Source organism: Neopsephotus bourkii, unplaced genomic scaffold (genome assembly GCF_033783945.1).
Source record: "Neopsephotus bourkii isolate Nb327-2 ecotype Australia unplaced genomic scaffold, CSIRO-AGI_Nbou_v1 NB_403, whole genome shotgun sequence".
Classification (NCBI taxonomy): domain Eukaryota; kingdom Metazoa; phylum Chordata; class Aves; order Psittaciformes; family Psittacidae; genus Neopsephotus; species Neopsephotus bourkii.
In genome coordinates, this window is record NW_026900907.1 from 1 (window position 1) to 24,684 (window position 24,684).

The window sequence follows — 24,684 nt, forward strand, 5'->3', positions numbered from 1 at the left end:
CCCACTGACCCCACCGCGAGCGCAGGGGCTGGGGGGGACACTGGGACCGGAGCATCCCAACCCGTAACCGCTGCCCCCTGAGCCTTTATCTCGGGATTGGCCGGGGGAGCCCGTCTGCTTGGAGCGAGACCGGGGTTCCACTGTCCCCGCCCCCCGGTCCCGCGCCCCGTCCCGCGCTCCCTGCGGCCGTTGAGCAGAACGGGATTCGAACCTTTCCGAAGCCGGTGCGGTCGCGCCGCTGCGGGTCACACAGGAGAGGTTCCTCGGGTCAGAACCTCAGGATTTCGGGGGTTCGAGCCCAGCAGCGAAACCAGACACTTGCTCCTGCCCTGGCAATAACCGGCGCTCGAATCTACCGGCTGCTCTGAGTGAGGGTGTGCTTGGGGGAGAGTTCCAGGGGCGGGTTAGGAAGGCCAGGGTAAGGGGGCAAGCAGCAACAGCCCAAACCCGAGGGATGCTGGTGGTGGGGATGGTGATGGTGATGGGGAATTGAAGATGTTTTGTCGAGGGGTTGGACCTTGAGGTTTTGTCCTGCTAGGAGCAGTTGGAAAAGCATCCTCCCTTTGAGGGATGCAGTTTGTTGTTTAAAGGGGGTGTAGGTGTTATTTATTTATAAATATTTATAAATGTTTATAAATATAAATATTTATAAATAAGTTTTATATATTTTAAAATAATTTCATTTATAAATAAATATTTATTTATAATTATTTTATAATTAAATATTTATTTATTTAATTTATTTATAAATAGATGTGTTTTTCAGCCCAAGGCTTGTGCTGGGACACCCGGACTTGGGCATGCTGGGGGGGGGGGGGCTGTGGTGCAGCAGTTTGAGGAACCTTCCCCGAGGTTCAGGCCTGCTGAAGCACTGCAGGGGAGTTGATGTGGCTGCAGCACGCAGCACCCTGGGGATGGGGCTCACCCAGCAGCACCCAGAGCACCCAGGCCCCAGTGCCAGAGAGTGGCTGCACCTTGGGGAGTCTCCAACTCTCTCCCTGTTGTTGCTGCAGGATCTGCCCCATCTCCTCCCTTCTGTACCTGCACACCCTGTAAATGCAGAACCCAGTGCAGAACCAAGGCGTGGCTGACGTGTGGTCCAAAGGCGTGCGGGAGAGGAGGGAGAGATTAAAGAATGGCACCTTGGCTGAGTTCGATGAACTGGATGACAGCCTGACCAGCCTCATGTGGCTCCCGGACTTCTCCATCACCAGTGCCAGCGTGGGCAAGTCCTCCTGCTGCCCCACTGGGCCGGACCCCCATGACTATCAGAAGATCCCCAGCTTTGCTGCCCCGTGCTCACCCCTGGCCGCTGACCCGGCGTGCATGGGCATGCCCCACACCCCCTGCAAGCCCATCTCTTCATCCACCTCCAGGACAGCACACACCACCGTAGCCATGAACCCTCAGTTCATGGAGGACATCGACTACAAGACCAACCCGCAAGTCAAGCCACCCTACTCCTACGCCACCCTCATCTGCATGGCAATGGAAGCCAGTGGGAAGCCCAAGATCACCCTTGCTGCCATCTACAAGTGGATTACTGACAACTTCTGCTACTTCAGACATGCTGATCCCACCTGGCAGGTAGGAGATCTGGAGACCTCTTGCCCTGTCCCCTCTGCTTGCAGGGCTGAAGAGGGCTTTTCACAGCCTCCACCATGCAAGGCAAGGTCCCACTGGGATGCTGGATCCCACTGGGAGGACAGCTGGTGGGGAATGGCTGTAATAGGGGCACAGAAATGCCACAACCACGAGGGCAGCAGAGGGAAGGAGCCATTACAGGGGAGAACCCAGGGCCATTTTGGGAGCAGGGAGGTACCTGCTAGTCCCTGCGACTCCTCTTGGCTCTGGCGTGAAGATGTCTCTGTCCCTGACTCCACCTTTCAGGATTCTTGTGGGGTCCTGAGTCTCTTGGGGCTGAACACGTGTGAAGTCACCAGGGTGAGTATCTCTGGGTGCTGAGGACCAGGCGTAGCAGAAGGATGGAGAAGACCCTTGGGGAGATGCTGCTTGCTGGACAAATCCATCCTTGAGGAGGTTCAGAGCAGAAGTGCTGCTGCTTTCCAGGCAGGGCAGGTCTCCAGTCCATCACTGTAAGGGAAGCCCAAGAGAGGTCAAACAGGGCTGCTGTCTCCAGCTAGCACCAGCATGTCCCCATTAGGTAGAGGAGAGCCTCTGGGCTCCCCAGCTTTAGGGACAGCCTGAAGCACAGGGGCTTTCCCTGAAGCACAGGGGCTTTCTCAGCCACCTTGGCTCACTGCCTTCCTGTGTCACACGAGGGGACCTCTGGCATGTGTGGTTTGTAGGATGCGGCAGGGCAGGAGGGACCCGGTGGCTCGTCCCTCTGCTTGGGTTATTCCCAGCCCAAATCCACAGTGTGTCAGTGATCCTGGCAGTGCTGTTACTCAGGCAGGGCTGGGCAAACCAGCCCACCTTGTCCTCAGGCAGGGGGGTCTCCAGCAGCTCTTGAAGGCCACCATGGAGAAGGGTCTCTCTCCAGAGCCACCCCAACCTCCCCTGAGCTGGGCGGACGTGCAGGAGGAGGAGCTGTGCCAATGTGTTGACTTGCTCCTGTGAACCCATGCATAAATACCCCAGTTTTAATTAAATGTGTTGATGAATAAAAGAAAGAAGGTTTCCAATCCCTGCCCAGAGGTGCAGGGGGGGCACAGCACTGCTGCGGGCAGGAATGACAACTATGCTAACCAGGGAGGAAGGCTGGAGGAGGTTTGGGATGAGGAGCGGAGATGGGGAGCAGAGAATTCAGCCTGTGAGTCTCTGAGCCCTGTAAAACTCAGTTAAGCTGTAACCTGGAGTTATCAGCCTGGATTGTTTCAGGATGTCTGTGTCCTGCTGCTGCTTTCTTCTTTTCCCCCTTTCTTTATTTTCCTTCTTTTCTTTTTCCTTTATTCTTCCCTTATTCTCTCCTTTCCCTTTTCTCTTTCCTTTCTTTCTGAGGCTCTCTTCTCTTCTCATTCTCTCTCCCAATTCCTGTACTGAAGACAGCCTGGAAAGGTCATGCCACCCATCCTCCAGGGGGAGATGGATCTATTCCTGTGGGAGCTGGGTGCTTTGGAGAGGAGCCAACACAGCCGAGGAGCTTCAGCCCAGAGGAGGGTTTTGGTGTGTGTGTGTGTTTTTCACCAGCTCCAAGCATTCAAGCCTTGTTTTTCCTCCTCGGCACTACGGATTATGGGTGAATAAGCATAAAGATATCCAGGCAACATTAGGGGGGAAAAAACCCTCTACCATATCCAATCTCTTAATACAGTCTTGGCTTTGTGGAGCCCAATGCAGGGTTATTTACCCAATAACTGAGTTCCCTTTCTGACTCTTCACATCACTCCAGGCACATTCAGGGGTTCAGAACAGCTCAACAGGGACAGAAATTCCTCTATTTCTTTTTTATTCCCAATTTTGACCCTCCCTCAGCCCATTTGAGCAGTGGCTGATGAAGATGCAGTGATTCCACATCAGCTTCCTTGGTTTACCTGCCTGGTGCCTAGTTTTTGGCCAAATATTTTCCCTTCAACACTAGCAATAGGCCCAGAAGAATGGGGGAATGGAAGGAAGGCCCTGATGATGCCATCCCCCGTGGGGCTGCCATGTGTTGCCGCTTGTCACGGGGCTGTGATCACACTGGTGAAAAGAGCCTCCTCTTCTCCCTTAGCTGTGAAGGAGGACCCTTAGCTCCATGCCTAGAGCAAGACTGGCCAGTTTCTCCCAGTGCTCTGCATGATCCAAAGCCCCATGGCCTCAATTTATAGCCAAGGAGAGTTGCCCAAAAGCTTCCTGTTGGTTGGCAAGTCCCAGCTTGAACTCCTTGGCTCTTCCCACCTCTGGTTGGGTTCAACAGGGGACAAGAACACTGCTGGTGACTCAGGGGAGTTTCTGCTGGCCATGTAGCCCAGGATGCCCTGATGTTCCTGATTCTGCCTTCTTTTCCCCCAAGGTCCTTGCTGAAAACACATTTGTCCACCCATCTCCCCATGCAGGTAGGTGCTGGGGCAGCTGACCAACATTCAGCCTCTTTCTCTTTTTGGTCCTAGAACTCCATCCGGCACAACCTCTCCTTGAACAAGTGCTTCATCAAGGTGCCTCGGGAGAAGGGGGAACCAGGGAAAGGGGGGTTTTGGAAGCTGGACCCCCAGTACGCCGACCGGCTCAAGAACAGTGCCTTCAAGAAGCGGAAAGTGCCCCCGGTGCAGATCCACCCCACCTTCACCAAAACCACCCAGCAGGATCCACCACGTACCACCAGCTCATCCTCTTTGGTTTGCACCTCCAGTAACATCCTCAACACCAACATGGAGTCGCAGCAGCTGCTGAAGGAGTCTGAAGAACTCACCGAGAGCCAGAACATGAATCCAGTGGGTGACGAAGTGGGGTGCAAACGCAAGAAGCCCCTGCCCAACCGAACAGCCAAGGTAGCTCGTGTTTCCAGCTCTCCCTTGCTGACCCAGGAGGAGCAGACGGAGCTGGGGTCCCTCAAAGGTGACTTTGACTGGTCAGGCATCTTTAACGCCAACCTCAATGAAAACTTACCAGCTTTTGAAAATCTGGAGCTCCCACCTCCAATCGGCCCCATCAGAGCTGATGTGGACTTGGAGGCACAGGGCCCCATCGACTGTCCCCAGGGGCAGGAGCAGGCCCTCACTGCATACAACCAAACCAGCCCAGACCTGGATGAAGCCTTGCTGGCTGCAGCTTTCCTGGACAACCCCTGGGATGAAGGCACAAACGACTGCCTCTCCAACTGTGTCAACATCAACCAGGTCTTTGAAGCCTGTGACACCTCTTTGCCAGCAGAGGAGGGCGAATGGAGCAGCCTCACATCCCTTGTATGACCCCAGTCCCCATTTAAAGCCCATGCAGACTTTGTGCTTCCCTTACCTTTTTTCCTCACTGTTTCTCTCCCCTTGTTCAGAGTAGTTGATAGGTACAGTATATAGCAGCCAATATATGTCCCTTATGGCATCTGGAGTTCAAGCTCCCTCCTGACTTGTGCCTAGGGAAGAATGAAAGGTTTATCAGTTCACCAAGGCTGCCTCTTTGGATGGTTTTATATTATCTATTATATATTAGATAATAGAGAATATTTTTTGGTGTTTGTTTGTTTTGCCGGAAGATGGCGGCGGTGTTGGCGGCCGCCCTGCGGGTCCGGGCCCGGTGCGGGCCGCACAGGTGCCGCTGCTGGCCTGGCCCACGCCGAGGGCCCTGTGGTGGTGACGGCGGGAGGGGGGGGTGGCGCTGCGGGAGCTGCTGGGCCCGGCCTTGGAGCGCGGGCCCCGCGCGGTGCTGCTGGTGCTGGAGGACAGGCGTGGAGGGGACGTCGAGGTGCGGTTCTAGGCCGAGGGCTGGGGGGCTCGCGGCTCCTTCGCGCGGGCCGATGTCCATCGCCGGGTCCCCGCTGTGTTCCGGACGCCGGCGTTCCTGGGTCCCGGCTTCCGGCGGCCCAGGAGCGCGCCTGTGGAACTGCGGCGCCCGTTCGGCCGGCGGCGCGGTGCGGCGGGGCCGTGGATCTCTGCTGCCTGCCCCGTCAGGAGGGGAGGACCTGCAGTGCATTGAGGAGAAGCACAAGCGCACCCGGGATACTTTCCGCTCCATCGTGCAGCGCAGCCCAATGCCCGGTGGGGGGCACGGGGGGGGCAGTGGGGGGTACTGGAGCCACAGGGGTGTATTTGGGGTCCCTGGGGGTATTTGGGGTCTCGAGGGTGTTATTGAGGTTTTAGGGGGGTATTGGCTGTTTTACGCACACCCCCTTGTCGTGGGGAAAGAACTCACGTGCCCTTGCGAAGTTGGGAGCTATGCTGGTGGTGGCTTATGCTTCCGGTAGGGTTTCCCATGCCAGTCAGGTCTCAAATGAAGGGTCAAACTGATAGCGGAACAGACTCCACAACTTGGTTAAAGTTGTAAAGTAGGTATGCTTTATTCAGCTGAAGACGCACGGGGGATTGGTCCTCCAAAGGGCCTGCGCACCTCAGTGCTGTTTTCCTTTTACATTTATCCTGTAAAGTCATACATATCTATTAGGTTGCACAATACGCTTATATATATTCATATTCATATTCTATCTCCGCTTCGTATTATAAGGAGCTAAAAGGCTCTCCACGCATGCGCAGTGCCTCCTGGTGGTCTTGGGCAGGGGTCTTCAGATGAAGTAAGTAGTCTTCCTCTTGTGGGTAGGGGTCTTCAAGATGAAGTAAACGAGTCTGCCTCAGGCTTGAACTTTTTACCTCTGGTCCTCACGCATGCTCTTTAGGAGCTGGATGGGTCTGGTCTATGTCCAACTGGTTTAATGAGCTCTTCTCTTCATTAGGAAGTTCTGTTCTGGTACTGCCTGATAAGGCATCTGCTGAGCTTGTCAAACAAGCTATAACTTAGGCAGTATCCCCTTGTACAACCCACCTCTATTCTCCTCATTAGGAGGTTCTGTCCTGGTACTGCCTGATAAGGCCTCTGCTAAGCTTGTCAAGCAAGCTATAACTTAAGCAGTACCCCCTTGTACAACCGCCCTCTGTACATTTCGTCTAACCCCCTTGTACAACCCCCCTGTACACAATAGGCCACATCAGTTTCAATAGCACAGGTCTGTTTGTTTCCTGTAGTAGTTACAGGTCAGTGTTTGTCCAAGCTGTGATAGTATTTCAGGCCAAGTTTTCCTCGCTTTCATGCCAGGCCTGACAAAATAAAACTACATATTAGGAGGAACAAAGTAAATGTTGCTGCTTAGTTTATCTATCATCATCATCATCATAACTGTACCTCATTTGTAGCTTGGTGATGTTTGCCTAACTTAATGAGGTTCTGTGTCTGCCTTTTACAAGCTGGGTAGAAAGACGAAGCCTCAAAGTGGTTTGGCTCTGAAGTGCACACGTGTTTCAGGTTTTATGCTGGGGGGAGCAAAAAAGTTACAACTGCTTTATAGGCACTACTCTTCCTGAGCAAAGGGGCTTTGAACCAGCTCTGATCTGTCCATTGCTTTAATGAGCGCTGCATGTGCATTTCAGAACTAGGAGGTCATGTAGTAGGTGTCCAATTGCTACAATGCTTGCTGCCACCCTCTATGAGCAATTGCCCAATGAGTTAGTTATTTTAAACTCAATCCATAATTAAAGCTGACAAGTCACATCTGTAACTCCACAGGAAAAAGCAGTAGGAGAGTAAAATGCCAACAAAATATACTAACATTTTTAAATGCACTTTAAAAAAGTTACTTTGAAATTTATCTGTCTACTCAACATTGAATTAATTTATTTCATTTTCAATAGCAAATTTTCACTTCCCAGGTTCTGGGATGGACAGAAGTCTTTAAGTTATGGATTTATAAATGAATTGTTGATGCGTAAAATGGTTGAAAAATGCTAAAAGGCAATACTTATACTGTGTCATGGAGTCTTCTAATTTTCTAGTGTCCCCTTAATAGCTAAAGGTATTGTCCTGGGTTTAGCAGTAGCAGTCATTTTTCTCTTTCTTGGTGGCTGGTGCAGTGCTGTGTTTTGACTTTTGGCCTGGGAACAGAGCTGAAAACAATGATGTTCTGGTTTGGCCAAGGGCTTTGCGAGCCTCCTGCTCTGCCAGGGAGGAGGGAAACTGGGAGGAAGCAGAGACAGGACACCTGACCCAAACTGACCAAAGAGGTATTCCATATCACAGCACGTCATGGCCAGGTTGTAACTGGGAGTTAGCCGGAAGGGCAGGTGGACTGCAGGGTTGGAGGAGGTATCGGTCGGTGCTTGGTCGGGCTGGGGGGACGCGTTATCGGTCGCCTGGTGATGAGATGTTGTGTACTCTTCCCTTGTTATTTCCTTTATCATTAGTATTGGTGGTAGCAGCAGTGATCTGTGTTTTACCTTAGTTACTAAACTGTTCTTATCTCAACCCGTGGGAGTTGCATTCTTTCTGATTCTCCTCTCCGTCCCTCCAGGAGTAGGGGGAGGGCAAGAAGGGGGGAGTGAGTGAAAAAGCTGTCTGGCTGGGGTTAAACCACGACAGGTATTTTTTAGTCTTTGGAATTTATCAGGTCCTGCAGAGATATCCATGAATTTTGGTTACTCGTGCAGTGAGTATTCAAAATAGATGCTATAATGGGATCATGGACAAGTGGGTGTGGAGCAATATAATTTGTTTGGTGGGTTTTTTTATTTCATCTTCCTTGTCAGACATGTTTTTTAGCAGAGTTGTGGTATATGTGTAAGGCTTTTCCTGGTAAGCAGTTGCTTTCCATTAAAAGAAGAATGGGAGAATGGCTGCTCTTGTTTCATCATGGTGCTAACCCCTCTGCAGACCCTCTCCCCAGCTATCAGAAACTGGCTATGTAAATTATATATAGAATAAAGAAACCTTTCTCCTTGGAGAACTTGAACCTATTGGTTTCAAATTGTATTCTAAGGGACTTCACGAGCTCTACATTATATGATCAGAGAGCAAAAAATAGTTGTGTTTTATCTTGCAGGATGGAACCAATGCTGGATAATGAGCAACTTTTCAGATGCTTCTATACTACTAGTATTGAGCCACCTGAAAGAACAGGACCAGCATACGTGGAAGATATTAAAGCAAATCTCTCTACTGCATTTTCTTTGGTTTCTTCACACTCAGATACAAGCCAGGTAAGAAAACTTTGATGCTTGCATTGCTTGGATTTAAAGGAGTTTAGACCTTTCATTTATAACAATAATCAGAACTTTACATAGAAGATGAAAAGCATCTTTAGTATGTCTTGAATTTGGAGAAGATGCATAGGATTAGACTAAGTATTGTGGCACTGCACTGGTACCTTGCAGGGTGCACCAGTCTTCTGTGAATGAGGCTAATTGCCAGTTTAGAGCAGCTTAATCATGGAATGTTTTTGTGGGTTTCTTTCTTGATATCTGGTTGGCCTTTATGTAGCCTATATACATGTGCTGCTAGATTAATAACTGTAAGTTATGACAGTGACATTTTGCAGGGGCCTAAGCACTTGTAAAAACTGATGTAATGAATTACTTTTGCTTCCCATGTCTTCAAATAAGTCTGTTCAAAATAGCCCGTTGAAAATAAAATTGCCTTAACATGCTACTTACCATAGAATCTTAACAAATGTCTAACTTTTTTTTTTTTTTTTTACTTAAGAAGAGCAGTTTGGAGTCTAAGGGACACATAGAAGTTTGTCTGCGTATTAGGCCATTTACATCATTGGAAAGAGAGAATGAATTCCAGGTGTGAAACTTAATTAGGTTAAAAATACCTTAAATGTGTAGGGTTTTTTTTTTCCCTCTAAGTTCAGCTTTCTATGCTCTTTTCATGCCTGCATTGATTATGTTTCCTTTTAATAGGACTGTGTTTCACTTGAAGACTCAAGAAGCGTCATCCTGAAGGCCCCCTAAAACTCTTTGAGTCGACTAAGTGAAAAGAATGCTGGACAGATGATACAGAAGTTCACTTTTTCAAGAGTAAGTAAATTGTCTTTAAATGTTTTTAATTTATTCACGGAAAAACTTGGTTCAAATTATTTAGTACTAAGCAAACTAGATTTTTAAACTGTCAATAGTCTTTAAGTTTACAGATATATAGTATTTAAAAGGTTCTTCAGAAGCCCCTAATGATTGCTTTACCAGGAGATGTCTTTATTTTGTTTATGCTCAGGTGTTTGGACCTGAAACAACTCAAGAAGAAGTCTTTGAAGGTGCCATGAGGCAACCTGTGCAGGATTTCTTAGATGGATATAATCGCCTTATTTTTACATATGGTGTTACAAATGCTGGGAAAACCTACACATTCCGAGGTATAAGCAGATATGAGTTCTCCTTGAATGAAATTTCTTTCTTGAGTGCTCATTGCTTCTAGCAGAAATATTATAGCTTTTTACTTTATTTAAAGTGTAGGTCCTAGACACTGGCTTATATTGAATATTAATAAATAGTCTTTGCAAGCCCCATTCCATTACAAATATCACTAAGCTGCCAACAGATGGAGTCCCTTCCAGAGTTAAAGTGAGCATATAGTGATTTGTAAGGTTAGAATAATTTCAACCAGTTGTTTGAGTTTTCTTTTCCCCTTGAAGGATCTAGAGTGTCAGGGAGGAGAGGGAGTTAGGAAAACATAGCTTCTGTGTACCAGGATATGAAAGGTATGTAAGTTACTCTACACTAGACTAGTGTTTGGGTTTTTGTGTCTTTTTTTAAGACTCTATTGTTTGCCAGTGAGTGTTACTTTCTTCATGTTAAGTTGACTAACAAATGACATCACAATAAACAAGAAGTGATTAGAGAAGAGAGACAATGATGAGAAATAAACATAAGGCAACAGTACTTTAATTTCCTATGTTATTTAGTTCTTGGCTTGGTTTTTAAGTGCTACCTAGATTTTACATCAGTTCTGATTTATGTGGCGCAGCTAGTGCTGTAACTCTTAGAAGCCCATCTGTCTCAAGAGTAGCAGAAACTATCAGAGGCTGGAAGATAATGCTGTCGGAGTCTGAGACAGAGCAGTAGTTTCTCTTCTAGTCTATCACATTCTCTCTGGTTTAGAAATCAGTTAAGTGAACCCTTCTTAAACTTGCATCTGGATTCAGAAAAATCCAATGTGCACAAAATCTTTTATTTGACTCCTTTTTGCCTTTCAGGAGCAAAAGTAGTATGCTCTGAGAAAAGGGTCTGGGGTAGGGAAAGGCCTGTGTCTTTCCACAGGGTTTCTAGTACTTCTTTTGTCGGGTCTGTGGAATTAGTACAGGGCAACAGCTGAGAGATCAGTAATGACTTGTATTTCAGGATTACTTCCTTGAGAGAGTGAGTGAAGACAGCCTATGAAATGTGATTTCAAAAACTGAGTTCTCTAAGTGTCTGGTTGTAGTATTTTTGTTTGGGTTGTTTTTTTTCCTTTAAGGCTAAGCTTATGAGAATACCCCAGCAGTTTTTTGTTGTATGTTTTACCCCTTACTGTCAGAAGTATAGAGCGTAAGCAGTTGCTGAAAGCCGAATACTTTCAAAAACATTCATGATGTTTCTGTTCTATTGAGAAAACAAACGAACAACCAAAACCCTACTGCTTGATGCTGTAAGTGGCCTCCAAATTCCTCATGTATCCCTTGAGATTAAGATTTCTTATTTTTGTCTTCATTTATCTGTTTATCTTGGTCCCAGTAATAATTAGGGTCTTTCTTTTGTATGTTGCCTTCAGGGACAGAAGATGATGTCGGTATTCTGCCAAGGACTATGGATATGTTGTTTAAAAGCATTCGAGGAAAGTTACACACAGCAATGGATCTCAAACCCCATGGTTGTAGAGATTATATAAAGCTGACTGAAGACCAAGTGAGAGAAGAAATTGCTATTAAAAATCCGATACTTCGCCTAACAAAAGAGGTAAAGAATCACTTCTTCCTATACTGAAGAGTATGCACATCTTTGGATAGCTCAGTGTTACCCTGTTCATTTCTCAAAAGAAAGACATTGTATTTAAACATGGACATATCTATTTGCTGTCAGCCAGCCATTCGGATGCGCAGTAAAGTGGGCAGTAGAGCTGATGAACCCTGTTTTCCTGTGGGTTTCTGTCTTGTAGCTGAATACTTGGTAGGATGTAAACTTAAGGGTGTGTTTTCCTGTAGCTTGGGCACCTGACAATTTATCCTCTAGGGTTGCTGGTGCTTAAAAAGGACTGTACACTAATAGTATCCCCATCTGTGGAGATGCTGCTAGGTCTGCTCCTTTAAAGAATTACTGTCTTTCAGGGTACTTGACTGAAATTAATGATTTTGAGGTTGTTCCCCTCTTTGTTTGGCAAGTATCCTCAAAAGAAGCAATTTTTATTTAATTTTTTTCTTTTTTTTTTTTTTTAACAGCAGAGCTATAAAGCCAGTGGACTTCTAAAGATTTGAATTAAAATGGGTTTCTGCTGGGCTTCCTTCTTAAACAGATCACTGTTGAATAGTCCAGAAATACACCTCAGTTTCATGAGCTGCCTGGAATCCTGAAGCTGTTTAGTTTCATTACAGTTATAGGGGATTTGTATTTTATGTAAGGATACCCTTTTTCTTGATGTTTTTAATTCTGAAATGAATGGAATAAGAAACCTGAGTGTATGCTGGCAATTTGAACTAGGAAGGGATTATTGTGGGTTGTTTTTTTTTTATCTTTACTGAAAATGCTTAATTTATCTCCCTAGTGGTATGCCGGGTTATAATGAAGTATTCTGGCTGTTGTGTCTTGGAATGTATGTGACTTTTTTTTTTTTAATCTTAGTTAACTGGACTTCTCCAGTGGCAAAGTTTGTATCTATATTAAGAGGCAGATTTTTATGGGTATTTTTAATGTATAAAGCTCAAACCTAAAAGTTTTGATTACCTAACTATTTAACTATTTCAGGAATATCTTTATAGAATTCCAGCTTTAAGTAAAATGTAACCTTGACAAAACATTAAAAACCCAAACAAACCAACCAAAAAAAAACCTAACACACAAACAAAACCAAACTGACTTAAACCACACCTGTTTCCCTCTCTCTTAGGCAGTTCTGTTTCTAAACAAAAATCATTCAACCAAAACTAAAACTGGGAATGGAGTACATGTGTATGAACCTCATAAGCTCTGATTTGTTCTTTGATCTTTTCTAGACTTGTGGTTTTCTTTTACTGAACAGCACAGAAGATTTTTGTTCTCTTCCTAAGACCTAGACTTTATTACAGGCTGTAGAAACCTTTCACAGTTGAATCACAAAGCAGTAAATTGCTCACTTAACTTCTTAAGTGAATATATGTTCTACACTTACCTGTTTCTGAGAGCTGACCTAATAAACTGCAAGATAAGGAATTCTGGATTAGCAAAATGCCAATAATAAAAAAAAATCAGGACTCTACATTTGCTGTGATAAGAGTAATGTGTAAACTGCAACTGGACTCCTGCAAATCATCCTGTTTAAATAACCCTGTTTCTGTGCGGGCTCTCACTTCTCTCTTTCTCTGGCTCATTTTCTTCTGGTTCAGCAAGCTGAAGTGCTGTATGCTGTGGTAAGGCCCTACATAACGGAGGTGTCAGGAATGAGTATTAAAGTAAGAACAATCCTTTTAACAGGAGTCTACTGGTGCACTAGGCATAATATGTAGGCAGAGTCTTTGTACTGGCATATTACAGCTGTGCTGCATTCTTATCTAGTAGGACAATAGAGCTACTACAGGAGTACCTGGTGGTGTAGTCAACAATGCCTCTTCAAGTCTGTTCTCTTTTATAGGTAGACCATCGAAATAGCACCACCAAGAAAGCACCGGCTGATTCTAAGGGTATGTTTAATATTAAGGAATTGTAATTGAAGCTCACAAAGAAGTTTTCTTCAGGTCAATAACTGACTTATGGCCTATGTTAATAACAAAATGACGACTTGACATTTTTATATGCCTGTGAATTGGGTAGTAAGCAAGAAAACAGTACTACTTATTCTGTGGGCCCTAATGGTGTCCTGACAGGCTTTTAGAGTAACTGCATGTAATCTAATTCTTGCACTTAAAAACTACCCATGTTTGCTTTAAAAAGTCAGAATGAATTGTACTTGTTGATTTAATTCAATCTTCTAAAGATACTGGAGAGACTTGAATAATTCCAGCCAAGCTGTGTGTGTTTGAAAGAATTTGCAAGTGGAAAAGGAAGTGGTAGAGTGTCTCTGGCAATTATGTAGGGTAAACATGTGATGCTTAATAAAGGGGGAGGGGATCTCAGTTGTTTTTGTCCACGACACGTGTTCTAGAAGGCTCAGTTTTCACTTACTAATTTTTTAAAATGACATTCACTTTCCTAGGCCTATACTGACTTGTAATACTTTGTTCTTGCCAGATTTGGAACAGCTCTTAAAAGACTCAGAACAGTCTAGCCCAAGTGTGAAAAATGATGTGAAGTTTTCTGTTTGGGTTTCATTTTTTGAGATTTACAATGAATGTTTTTATGATCTCCTGATTCCTATATCAAATGACAAGAAAAGAAGGACGCTACGCCTTGCTCAAGACATCAAGGGATGTTCGTATGTAAAAGGTGATTGGAATACATTGCAAATTGCCAAATAGTATTACTCCTGGTGTGCATATGTTATCTCTGAAGCCCTTCTTACTTTTTGTTGATATTTACAAATTTATCATGTTTGTTCTTCCTAAAGGTCTGCAGTGGGTACAGATTTCTGATTCTAAAGAAGCTTTTCGACTTCTAAAACTGGGTTGAAACAGCAGAGTATTGCAAGCACGAAACTAAATGCTAACTCCAGCAGGAGGTGAGAAACATTGAATAACACTGGGCATAGGATGGTGTGTGGGATGGAGCATGCAGCAAAAATATGGCTTGAAGGTCTAGGGAAGAAGCTTTAAGAAGGTCTGGATATCTAGGCTTAGGAAGAAGGTCTGGATATCTCTGTTTAGGGTTTGGCATCCTTTAGCAGTGCTTTGAGCCAGAAGGATTCAATCCTTCAATAAGATGAACATGTACTAAACCTAACAGTGTTCTATCAAATAGTCTCCTTCAGGCAAAAGCACTTGGCTTTTACTCTGTCTAAATGTCTGAGAAAGAAAGGAAAATAAGTGCTACATAAGTATCTCTTCAAAAGTTTGTATCTGATGGGGTATATGCATAGATATGTTGGCAGATTCAACAGTGTTTTAAACAGATGTGGTGGAGGCTGAAAATATTTTCACTTCTCTACTGATTTAAATTTCTTTCAGTCACAGCATATTCACAGTTAAAGTATTGAAAATTGAAGATTCAGGAGCACCGCAAGTGATTCGAGTCAATGAGTAAGTTCAGAGCTGAGTCTCCCTCTTTTATGATGTTGTCAGTTATCTTACATGTTGATGTGCTGGTACTGCACTGTGCACCCAGAACTCTCTGGTAGAGCCTCATGCACGTATAGTTTTCCCCACTTTCTAAATTCATATGGTACTTAGTCCTCTACCTCAAGCCATCAGGTGGTAATGCTGTTTTGTATCTTGTACCCTCTATTCAACACAGGGTTCAGTTAGCCTGCTGTACTCCTGAACTCATGTAAGTCCTCAGAAGGAATTGGGGGGGGAAGGGGAAACCTGTTGGGGAAGAGTTTGGCAGGCAGTAGTGTGAAATTTGTTTAGGGAAGCAGCAAGAAATTCTTTATCTAAGGAAAGTGTTTTTAAAAGCATGTAATTTCTTCATGCTCAAAGGTGAATAAAGTGGATTTCTTTATCTGCTTTCAGATTGTCCTTGTGTGATCTTGGTGGTTCAGAAAGATGTACCAAGACCCGTAATGAAGGGGATAGATTGAAAGAGAGTAGAAATATAAACACCTCCCTCCTGATTCTAGGCAAGTGTATTAACTCACTCAAGAACTGTCAACAGTCAAAGTAAGTCCTCTTACGAATTGCGGACTAGTTGTGGATTTTAAATATTGCCTAGAACGTTTTAAAGCTATTGTTTAAAATAGGCAATGCTCTCACTAAGGTTTTGGTGGAAAAGATATGTAGACTTGTAAAGTCTATATTGTAAAGTTGTGTTGATCTGGGAAAGCTATTGTTAAACTTGCTTTGTTTTGTTCCTTATATCATTCAAATTCTGACATCCTTTAGGTATGCTGTTATGGATTTTATCAAATTAAGTTGCTTCTGAGCTTGGCTGATGCAACAAACTTTGCAAAAGAGTTTTTTAAACTTGTGTTAGAGTCAGATTTTCAGCCTTCTATTATTCCTTAGAGCTAACTCTATTTTCTATGTGCTTCTATTGGCAGCTGCTTGCAAGCTGTTAGTCTATTTAGAATGTGGTTTTTTGATCTTAACTTTGAATTTTAATAATATAGAAGAAATACTCTAAAGCATGATCTCTTAAAATGTTAATATGTGCCCCTTTGCAAGCTGGATTGGAAGCAGTAACTTTCTTAAAGGAGTTTTGTTTCAGTCCTGCAGCAAAGCTACTTATGAGCTGTACATGTATTCTGGCAGGAGTGTCACTATCTTGAGTTCTACATTGCGGTTCACATAACTGTAAATAGCTGTTGTGTGTCCAAAATGCAGGCAACTTATTCGGTGGCAAGTGTCTTTAGTCATTTATTAGGAATTCTCATAAAAATTCTTACCATAAAAAAACTCCATCACCAGCTGTTATGTTCAGGGTCACAGCTTTTGATTTTTGGAAATGTTGAACTGCTGGGGATTAGGAAAAGTTCTGAAGAGTATCTCCATGTGCTTGATGTATACCTGTTTTCTTGCAATTGTCTGTTTTCAGAGACAGGATACTGAGTAAGAGGTCTCTGGTAGTGTTGGATACTGCATGCCTAGAACTAAGTATATGCTTTCCATGAGCGTGGAAAGGAAAAGAGGTGGACTATAGCTTGAGGTAGCATGAGGTCATGTGACCTACCTTATGCTATATGTTCAGCATGCTGTTGGTTTCAGTGTTCCCTCCAAATGTATTGCTATAGCTGATCTGAGACAATGGCTAAAGCAGCAGTTCACATCAGCCGCACAATCTTTTCACAAATAGCTGTATCTAGTCCAAAATAACCTTAATTGATTTAAAGACTACTTTTATAAATACTGAAGTGTTTGGGTTACACTGCATAGCTCTGACACTAACTGGAAATTATTAACTTTCTGGTCATCTGTTCTTTTGTCTTCGAAGGTTACAGCAGCACATACCCTTTCGGGAAAGCAAGTTAACTCACTGCTTTCAAGGATTCTTCAGTGGAAAGAGGAAGATCTGTATGATAGTAAATATAAGCCAGTGTGCGTCAGCATATGATGAAACACTCAATGTGCTAAAGTTCTCAGCCACTGCACAAAAAGTAAGTGTGTAGTACTTCATCTTGTGATCAGTACTTCTGATTTGCATTTAAAGGGCAGGTATTCTCACTTGTAAGAATAAACTTAGTTGCTGGATTTTTGTCTCATTGCAATCATATTTTCTAATTACTCCTAGTCAGGCTTTACTACTTTGCTGAAAATCTGTAATTCCTACAAAATGTCCAGCCTAACAAGACACTTGCTGTATTGGGAAGAAATTCCCTGAGAGCTAGGTAGACTTTTTTTCTGTGGTCATGATATGCTCCCTCTTAGGAGCAATTCTAGCTCCCCATGTCCTCCTGCCATCTTAATTTGAATATTGCTCACCTGAAATATTGATAAAATAGGTTGAGCACCAGAGTTTGAAAGGTCATCTTTGTGTCCATAGAGGTTTCAGTGAGCAGGTTGAGGGAGGTCCAGGCCTTTGGCATGTGGGCTTGTCTAAGCAGGTTAAGTACAATGTCAGAAGGAGCAGACTGTAGGGGTGATACAGCTATTTAAAAAATAGAATTTGTAGGATGACATTTATGTAATGCAACTAGAAACCCCAAGTATAGGAAAAATAAATATGTTGGTGTGTGGGTTGGCAACCCTCTTGTAGGTTGTTCAGCTTGTGAAACTTGGTGTTCCTAGGATCAAAAGAAAGGTTAAGATTATAAAGTGACTTTTTGGTACCCTAGCTGGGAACTGGTCTAAGTAGTGACTCTGAACAGAGGATAGTCTCGGGAGGCCTATAGGAAAGTGCCAGTAAAGGTTTAATAAATTACTGGTGGCTTTGTTCTTTATTTTCTGGGTAGGTCTTTGTTCTGGATGCATCTGTTCTTCCTCAAGTTCAGTCATTTGGCCATAAATCAGCAAAAGAATCATCACTACTTGACACTAAAATGCCAGTCCCAAGGAAAAGAACTACTATGCTATGGGATAGGAGCATAGAAGATGTGATTGAAGATGATGAGAAACAGCACATGTCAAGAGAAGAAGCATTGCAGCAACATGAAGCAAATCAAGTTTGTATGGGAAAAGAAGACTATATGGTATGTGCTAAGGCTTCTTTAAGAATTAGTATAGAATGGAGTCTTGAAGCAAAGCGGTGTTCTCATTTTCCCACCTCATGGTTTTTTGGTGTTTTTTTTTTTCTGATCACCATTCTACTTGAATATGGTCTTCAGATCTAAAAGTGGGATTACTCATGACTTAGTGCCTACTGTGGGAAAACTGTACAGACTGAGAAGTAAGAGTTGCGGATTTCTATTTCTCTCTTTTTGGTAACCCATGCAATAACCATGCACAGCAAGTAGTATTACCTGTTTCCTAGCAATAGAGAAGACTGTTCCTTTGTGTTCTATGTACAGGAAAAATCTGAAAACTGTTCTGTAAGGAACAGCAATTTTGGTCAATTCTAGGGAAGACAAGGGTGAGGGAACAGGGGACTTGAGGGTTTTGTGGAGTTTTCATTATTATTGCCCCCAAATGAGGATCTGGAAAACAAGAACTGAATCCTTTGGCGCTTAAGCCTGTGTTTTTAAGACAACTTCCAGAATTCTTGTAATAAGCGTGTTGTTTGCTGATGCCTACTCTGTGTGAACTTATAAATTGCTGATAGTTCAATCTACTGATGAATCCTCCTGTTGTATGAATGAGCTAGTAAAAGAACTTTTGCCAGTTAAGTGTTGTAATGGTTGAGGAAAGGGGAAAAATGTCACTTGTGGGAAACTTTCCTTATTGAAACTGTTTTGTGTATCATTCTATTGTGCTAAAATAAACAACTTTGTTTCTAAGCAGCTGTACTAATAACTTCTTAGCATCTCATACTGGCTAGCTTTTATCTGACTATATTTTTCCTACTATACAGAGAGTGCCTTTCTCAGGAACGAGAACGGCTTGAAGAGGATACTGAAAGACGTCTGGAAATCTTCAAGGAACTTGTAAATGATTATATTGAAAACACAGATGAAGGATATAAAGACAGGCCTGGCAGTGAGCAAGCTGAACCTCTGGTACTTTTACCTTTGTACACCCCCTAACCTGTGCCCCAACATCTCTTCTACTAACTATCCATTATGGCCATTATGTTTTGGGGATTAGAAGAGTGGTTTTGAAGATTATGTGCTGTGTAACTGTATTCTCAGCAAGATGTATTTATCCAATTTAATAGCAGTTGTTGAGCCTTGGGTGGGTGTGCTTTTAGGCATCTTTGGGGTTTTCTGCATTCTCTGTTCTCTTGCTGTATTTAGTCAATGTTCTCCTTGGGTAAAAAAAATACCTGCTCTTACACTAAGTTTGGAGGGGATGTTTTTGTGGTGATGTGAAAGGGAATGTTATGGGTCATTAGATGTTTTAAAAAAAGAAGAATAACTATGACTTGATACTGGAGAGCTGTGTGTAAAGGTAGACAAAAACTTGCAATCAAAACAGCTGAAAACCCAAGATGGTTTTGAAGCGAGAATTAGCTGTACTTGTATGTTTGAATTCATAATGGTCTTCCCATTTTTCTGTAGAAATAACGACTACTGGGTAATTATTTGCCATTTCTAAATGGATATAAATTATCTTTCAGGATGAAAACCATAGCATGGGGCCTGGTACCTACACTGATCTTGAGGGCGTTGTTGCTTCCCTGCAGGATGATGTTGCGGATATCAAAAAGCAAGCAGAAGAAGCACACAAGTACATTGGGAACCTAGAGGAACAACAGAAAGCTATAGCTTGGCTTGAGAAAGAACTGGAAAAAACTACCACTGAGCTAACTAAGACCAAAAAAGAGCTGGCAATGAAAAGCAAGGAACTAATCAAAGCTGAAGGAGAGCTGGCAAAGAAAAGCAAGGGTGAGCCGGTGTATCTGTGTGAAAGGCAAAACCAAGAAAGGACTGACTACTGACTATGCTCCATCCCTGGTGGTGTTCAAGGCCAGGTTGGACGGAGCCTTGGGTGACACGGTTTAATGTGGGGTGTCCCTGCCCATGGCAGGGGGGTTGGAACTAGATGATCCTAAGGTCCTTTCCAACCCTAACTATTCTATGATTCGAAGTAGAGCAAATGATCCAGTTAAGCAGGATTTTGGAACCAAATCATATGTATCAAGGTGGTAAACAATTGTTTTATGTATGTTGAGGTTGAACAATTTCACAGGTCTTGGTTATTCCATTTTTAAGACTACTTAATTTTATCAATTGCAGGCTTCTGAACTGTGGGGTAAAACATGAAATTGAATCTTGATTTCATGATGTTGTAGTCCCAGCACTTTACATTTTGCTGACGCAGTGTTTCCAGGTACCCTGTGGAATGTTCATAGAGGAAAAAGTAACAATACCTTTTAATACAATTTCACCAGAAGTCTCTTGGCATGATCTGTATTTTATATGGGTTGCAAGGCTCAATTCTGTTAAAAAACAAACAAACAAACAACTAAGCAACTTCTGAAATGTCTTATATGTCAACATGGAAATAATCTATTCAAAAGCTACTGAGTTACCAGAAGACCTGGAAAAAATAGACTAATAAGTAAACTACATATTGACTGCTTATTTGATACAGACTTTTCTTGTTACAGACATTCAAACACAGATGATAAAATTAGCTGAGTCATCTGAGCAGCTTAAAGAAGCAGCTGAGGTAGCTTTCTGAAGGAGAAAAACTTGTGCAAAATGATGTGGTTTAATACAGTATTCCAATAGCTTAAAATTCCATTACAACTGATATTGCTTCCAAGTAGTTGAATGATTTAACACTGACTGAATTACTGTTCTTTCATTTCCAAGAAAATGAATACACAGAATGAAAGGACTGAAGTACTAATGGACACTGCGGAGCAAAAAGATGATGCTATTATGAGACTACAAGATTTGATATCCCTTTTTGAAGAAACCATAAAAGACTATGTAAGTCTTGGGCGTCTCAATTTTCCTTATACAAAGATCTAAATCTATCTTAATACTGGCTTAACCATTTCAGAAAATTGAATTTTTCTGTAAGGAATTGATGCTTGCTTGAATGGTAGCAGGTGAGTTGGCATTGAAAGGAAAGTTACAGCAAAATGTGTGCGGGGATGGGGGGTGTGGAGAAATGGAACTTTCAGAAGCAGTGATCTGGAGTTACTGGGCAACTGGAGATGAGACTTTGAAAAGGCACTCTAAGGAAAAGGGGGTGGGGGTGGGGAAACTAAACTCAAAGTGGGAGGACTTAAACAGTAGGAATAGAGGGATTATGTCACTGTCCTTACTTTTGCCTGACTGGAAGAGGAAGAAAAGGAGGTTTTGTTGCAGTAGAAAGTCAAACTTTATTTAAGTCAAAAAGTTAATAATGTGAGAAGGGTAGCAATTGCATAAATTAGTAAAGAAAAATCAGTGTTTCTCCCACCACCACCTCCAGCATGCACACACCCTTTTAAAGGGAAGGCATATGAATATATTGAACAGAGTTTTACCTGGGAGTGGTTGGCCAGGATATCTCTGCTTTTGATGTGATTAATAAAGCTTACAACTGCCTAGTCTACTACCACCTGCTGAATATCAAGACTAGCTTGGATAAATGTGTACTGGTTTAAAAAAAAAACAAAACACAACAAAACATCAAAATCTGCATTTAGGGTTGGTTTGTTTTTTGGTTTTGGTTTGTTTTTTTTTGAGCAGGATGTCCAGTAACCTGAAGTAGTTCTGAGAACCCTTCAAATTAAACTTAGCTGGGGCTCTGACCTATTTCTCTCTTCCACTATATACTTAAGGCTTTGATATACTTAATCTTCTGCTCCCTTTATTGTCCCACAGCAACTCAGCTATTCAAAAGTGTGAATGTTCTGAGTGTGAGTTTTGATGACTCTAATCTGTCCAGTGTTTCTAGAGAGTGTGTGGTGCGAAACCTAAAACGACCACAAACCTCAGCCTGACTAGATTTCCCTGGTTTTTTTTTTTTCATGGAAGTACTTTAAGATGAATAATTGGGCCTTGGCAACCAGCACGGCTTGTTACTTCTCTCATCTTGAGAGTAAAACTTCATTCTTAATCAAACATGCAGTCTAACTGGGCTTTTAAGTTACTTCCAAGTATGACAAGGAAGTGATGAATTTACAGAGCTGACTATTTGCTGTTTGTACAAATTAGGAATTCAACTCTTTTGACACTGGACACTGCTTTAGATGGGAAGCAAACTCCTCTTACATGCAAGTCTTGCATTTTGTAGTTTACTAGTTTCTTGTTATGCTTCTGTACTTCAGACAAGCGCAATGCTTTGCCCTGTATCTGAAAGCCACCTGCTTTTGATTTAAGTAACTGATCTATAACTGATTTGTTCCTCTTACAACCCCTAAACATATTAGATAATTTTGTAAAAATACTTGGTTATAAAAGATTAATAAGCTTTTTAAGTGCTCACTTTGTAAAACTTAAAAGTAATTGATCTTATGTTAACACAGGACAATGCTGTAACTAGCCTTAAAAGAATGGCAGAAAAGAACTATAACCAGGTGATTGAAAGCAGTCAGTTCAAGGATTGTGAAGATACTGTATTGGGAGTGGGAAGAAAATGCTGCTTTGAAAATAGGCCTACTGTGGAAGAAGAGCCACCTACAAAGAAAGGTACAATTTCCACCATCACTCAAGAGGGGGCCTCCCAAAAAAACTTGATTAATATTCCAGAACAGAAACTAAAAGTTGTGAAGCGTAAACATTGCGTTATGAAGAGAAGACCTACTATGTTAAACTGTAAATGGAAGTAACTTGTGTAAATTTCATCTGTCTTGCAGCAGATCCTATACAGTGCACTCCTAAATGTTTAAAATAAAAGTTAGTTTTTAGACTTGCTCTTTTTCTCATCTTTTTATGGACTTGCACACTCAGCTGTAGTTCTTCAGAAATTTCTTAACAGCCGGTTTTGTACAAAACTTGCTGTTGATGGACTTCTGGGAAAGTAGCAGCTCCCACTCAAGTTGTTTTAAAATATTCTAAGCAATCATCAAAGGGGTCTGTCAATGACTGTTTCAGTCCTACAGCACGTGCTGTTAAACCTTGCTTCGTTCTGAATGCCTGCTGTGAACACACCAGCTTTCGTCACCGTGACAGTGCTGGCAAAGTAGAGAAACTTTCCACTTGAATGGAAGTAAAATTATTTCAAGTCTGCAGATAGCATATTTTGTGCAGCTCACGTTTGCACTTTAATCTTTTTGCCTTCCTTCCTTCATCTGTGAGCTTACCAGTTCTCTTAGAATGAGGTGAATAAACTAGCTACAGTGGAAGACCTTCAAGGGTAAGTGTGAAACTTAAAAGGACACTGCACTTAAATTATCTATTTCATTAAGGTCTATTAATCAGTGAGATTTGAACTAAGGGACAGATCTTGTACAAATGGTATAGGTAAGATCTGCCTGCATCTGAGTGACTTGATGACAGAGCTGGCCTTCAGTTTCTCAGAATTATGGCAAAGTACATACAAAAGCAGAATGAAGTGTCTTCCCTTTGTGTCCCTTTCTTGCCTTCCTCCTGCAGAATAGATGCAAGCAAGAAAATGTTCTAGGCGGGGATAGGATAGAAAAATAGAAATAAGATTTAAAAAAATGGGAAGCAGAAAACATTTATGTCCATAAAGAGGAGATAAAACATGCTAAAAGGAGACTTGTTAAATTCACATGCTCACAGAAAACTCTGGCTACAGATAGTGAGTAAACCAAATGCTGGACTGTCATGTATCACACCCTACAGTGAAAGAACAAGGGAACACTAGATTGAGTAGAAGATCGGTTTAAGTTTATGGAAAAAAGCATTTCATGCAGTGAGTAATGAACTTCTAGTATTTCCTGCCCTAGAAGGTAGGAGAGGCAGATGATTCTCAGATTGCAGGAATGATTAGACAAGCTAGCAGCCAATAGGTCCACACACAGACACTGAGATGGTTAAGCAGAGTTACACTGTCCCATATTCTTCCAACACTCCCAATTGTTCTGTATCAGGGAAAGTCTGTAGGAAGTGGCTGGACCTAACAACAGTAGAAAAAGGCGGTAAAATATTAGGCTATGTCAACTGATGGTGTGTGATGCAGTGGGGCATTTGTCATTTGAAGTCTCTTTTATTTGAAGATGTATAAACGTCACACTTACAGAAAGCTTCTGTCTCTGTACCAGATGCATGTCTCATTCAGCTCTGCTGTCTTTGATTAGGATGAATATTAGATCATAGCATGGCCATTAGATGGTGCCATCTATATAAGGGTGGGAAATGAAGCTCATCTAGACTTATTGATATACTAGATAGTAGTAGGTTTGTTATCTCATGACTGAAGCTCATCTAAACAAAAATAGAAAAGGGATAGTACTCAAACAAAAAATTGACCATCAGTGCCAATTAATATAAGCACTGAGATTTTTTTCTGTTGGGAAGAGCAGGCTATTCAGTAGTGTTAAATATGTTTCTTTTGTGGGTGTTGAGTATAGGAGGCATCTGGTTTTAAAACTGAGTTCTTTGAAGCTCCAAAATGATGACTTTTATTAATATATGCTTACGTTTAACCATTCTTATTAAATGTGCAATAGAACAATTTGTGCACTGTGATCATTTTGTCATAGTATTTAGATATACTAATGGCCTAAGACTGAAGTTTACTTTGGGAGTAGATAAGTTTTGTCTTGTCTTGAACTTTCTGGTTTTGTACTCTTCTTTAAAACTTGCCTTCTATATTTTGGGGTGCAGCTTTTTCTTTTTAAGTACTTCCTACCTAAAAACCTTCTGGAGCAAATACTGTGTTTTCTTGCGCTAGTATTTTACTTTGCTTGCATGGTTGTGATGGTCAGTACCATGCATCTGAATAATTTCTGAATCTTACTGTGAATGATCATACCCTACTCACTGTAGGTGTTGGGCTATGATGGGCCTTTTTTTTCATCTTGCCGCCTTACATCACAAAATGTATCTTAAGGTACCTTGGCACCTTTCCCTTTT

At 42.5% G+C, this 24,684-nt stretch overlaps 1 protein-coding gene and 1 pseudogene across 1 annotated transcript; both read left to right on the forward strand.

The window, feature by feature from the left end:
• Positions 1-929: 929 nt before the first annotated feature.
• On the forward strand, positions 930-4,873 carry LOC133210169 (forkhead box protein J1-like). Its single transcript, XM_061349314.1, has 2 exons — positions 930-1,587; positions 4,053-4,873. The coding sequence occupies exons 1-2, from the start codon at positions 1,057-1,059 to the stop codon at positions 4,848-4,850; spliced, it is 1,329 nt and encodes a 442-aa protein (XP_061205298.1). The 5' UTR covers positions 930-1,056; the 3' UTR covers positions 4,851-4,873.
• Positions 4,874-5,131: 258 nt separating this feature from the next.
• LOC133210168 (kinesin-like protein KIF20B) lies at positions 5,132-20,374 on the forward strand (annotated as a pseudogene).
• The last annotated feature ends 4,310 nt before the right edge of the window (positions 20,375-24,684 follow it).

Bases quoted from the DNA above. Each gene is read 5' to 3' on its own strand.
- LOC133210169 (XM_061349314.1), top strand. From the start codon at position 1,057: ATGCAGAACCCAGTGCAGAACCAAGGCGTGGCTGACGTGTGGTCCAAA. The intron at 1,588-4,052 runs GTAGGAGATCTG...TTTTGGTCCTAG, and splicing joins ATGCTGATCCCACCTGGCAG to AACTCCATCCGGCACAACCT.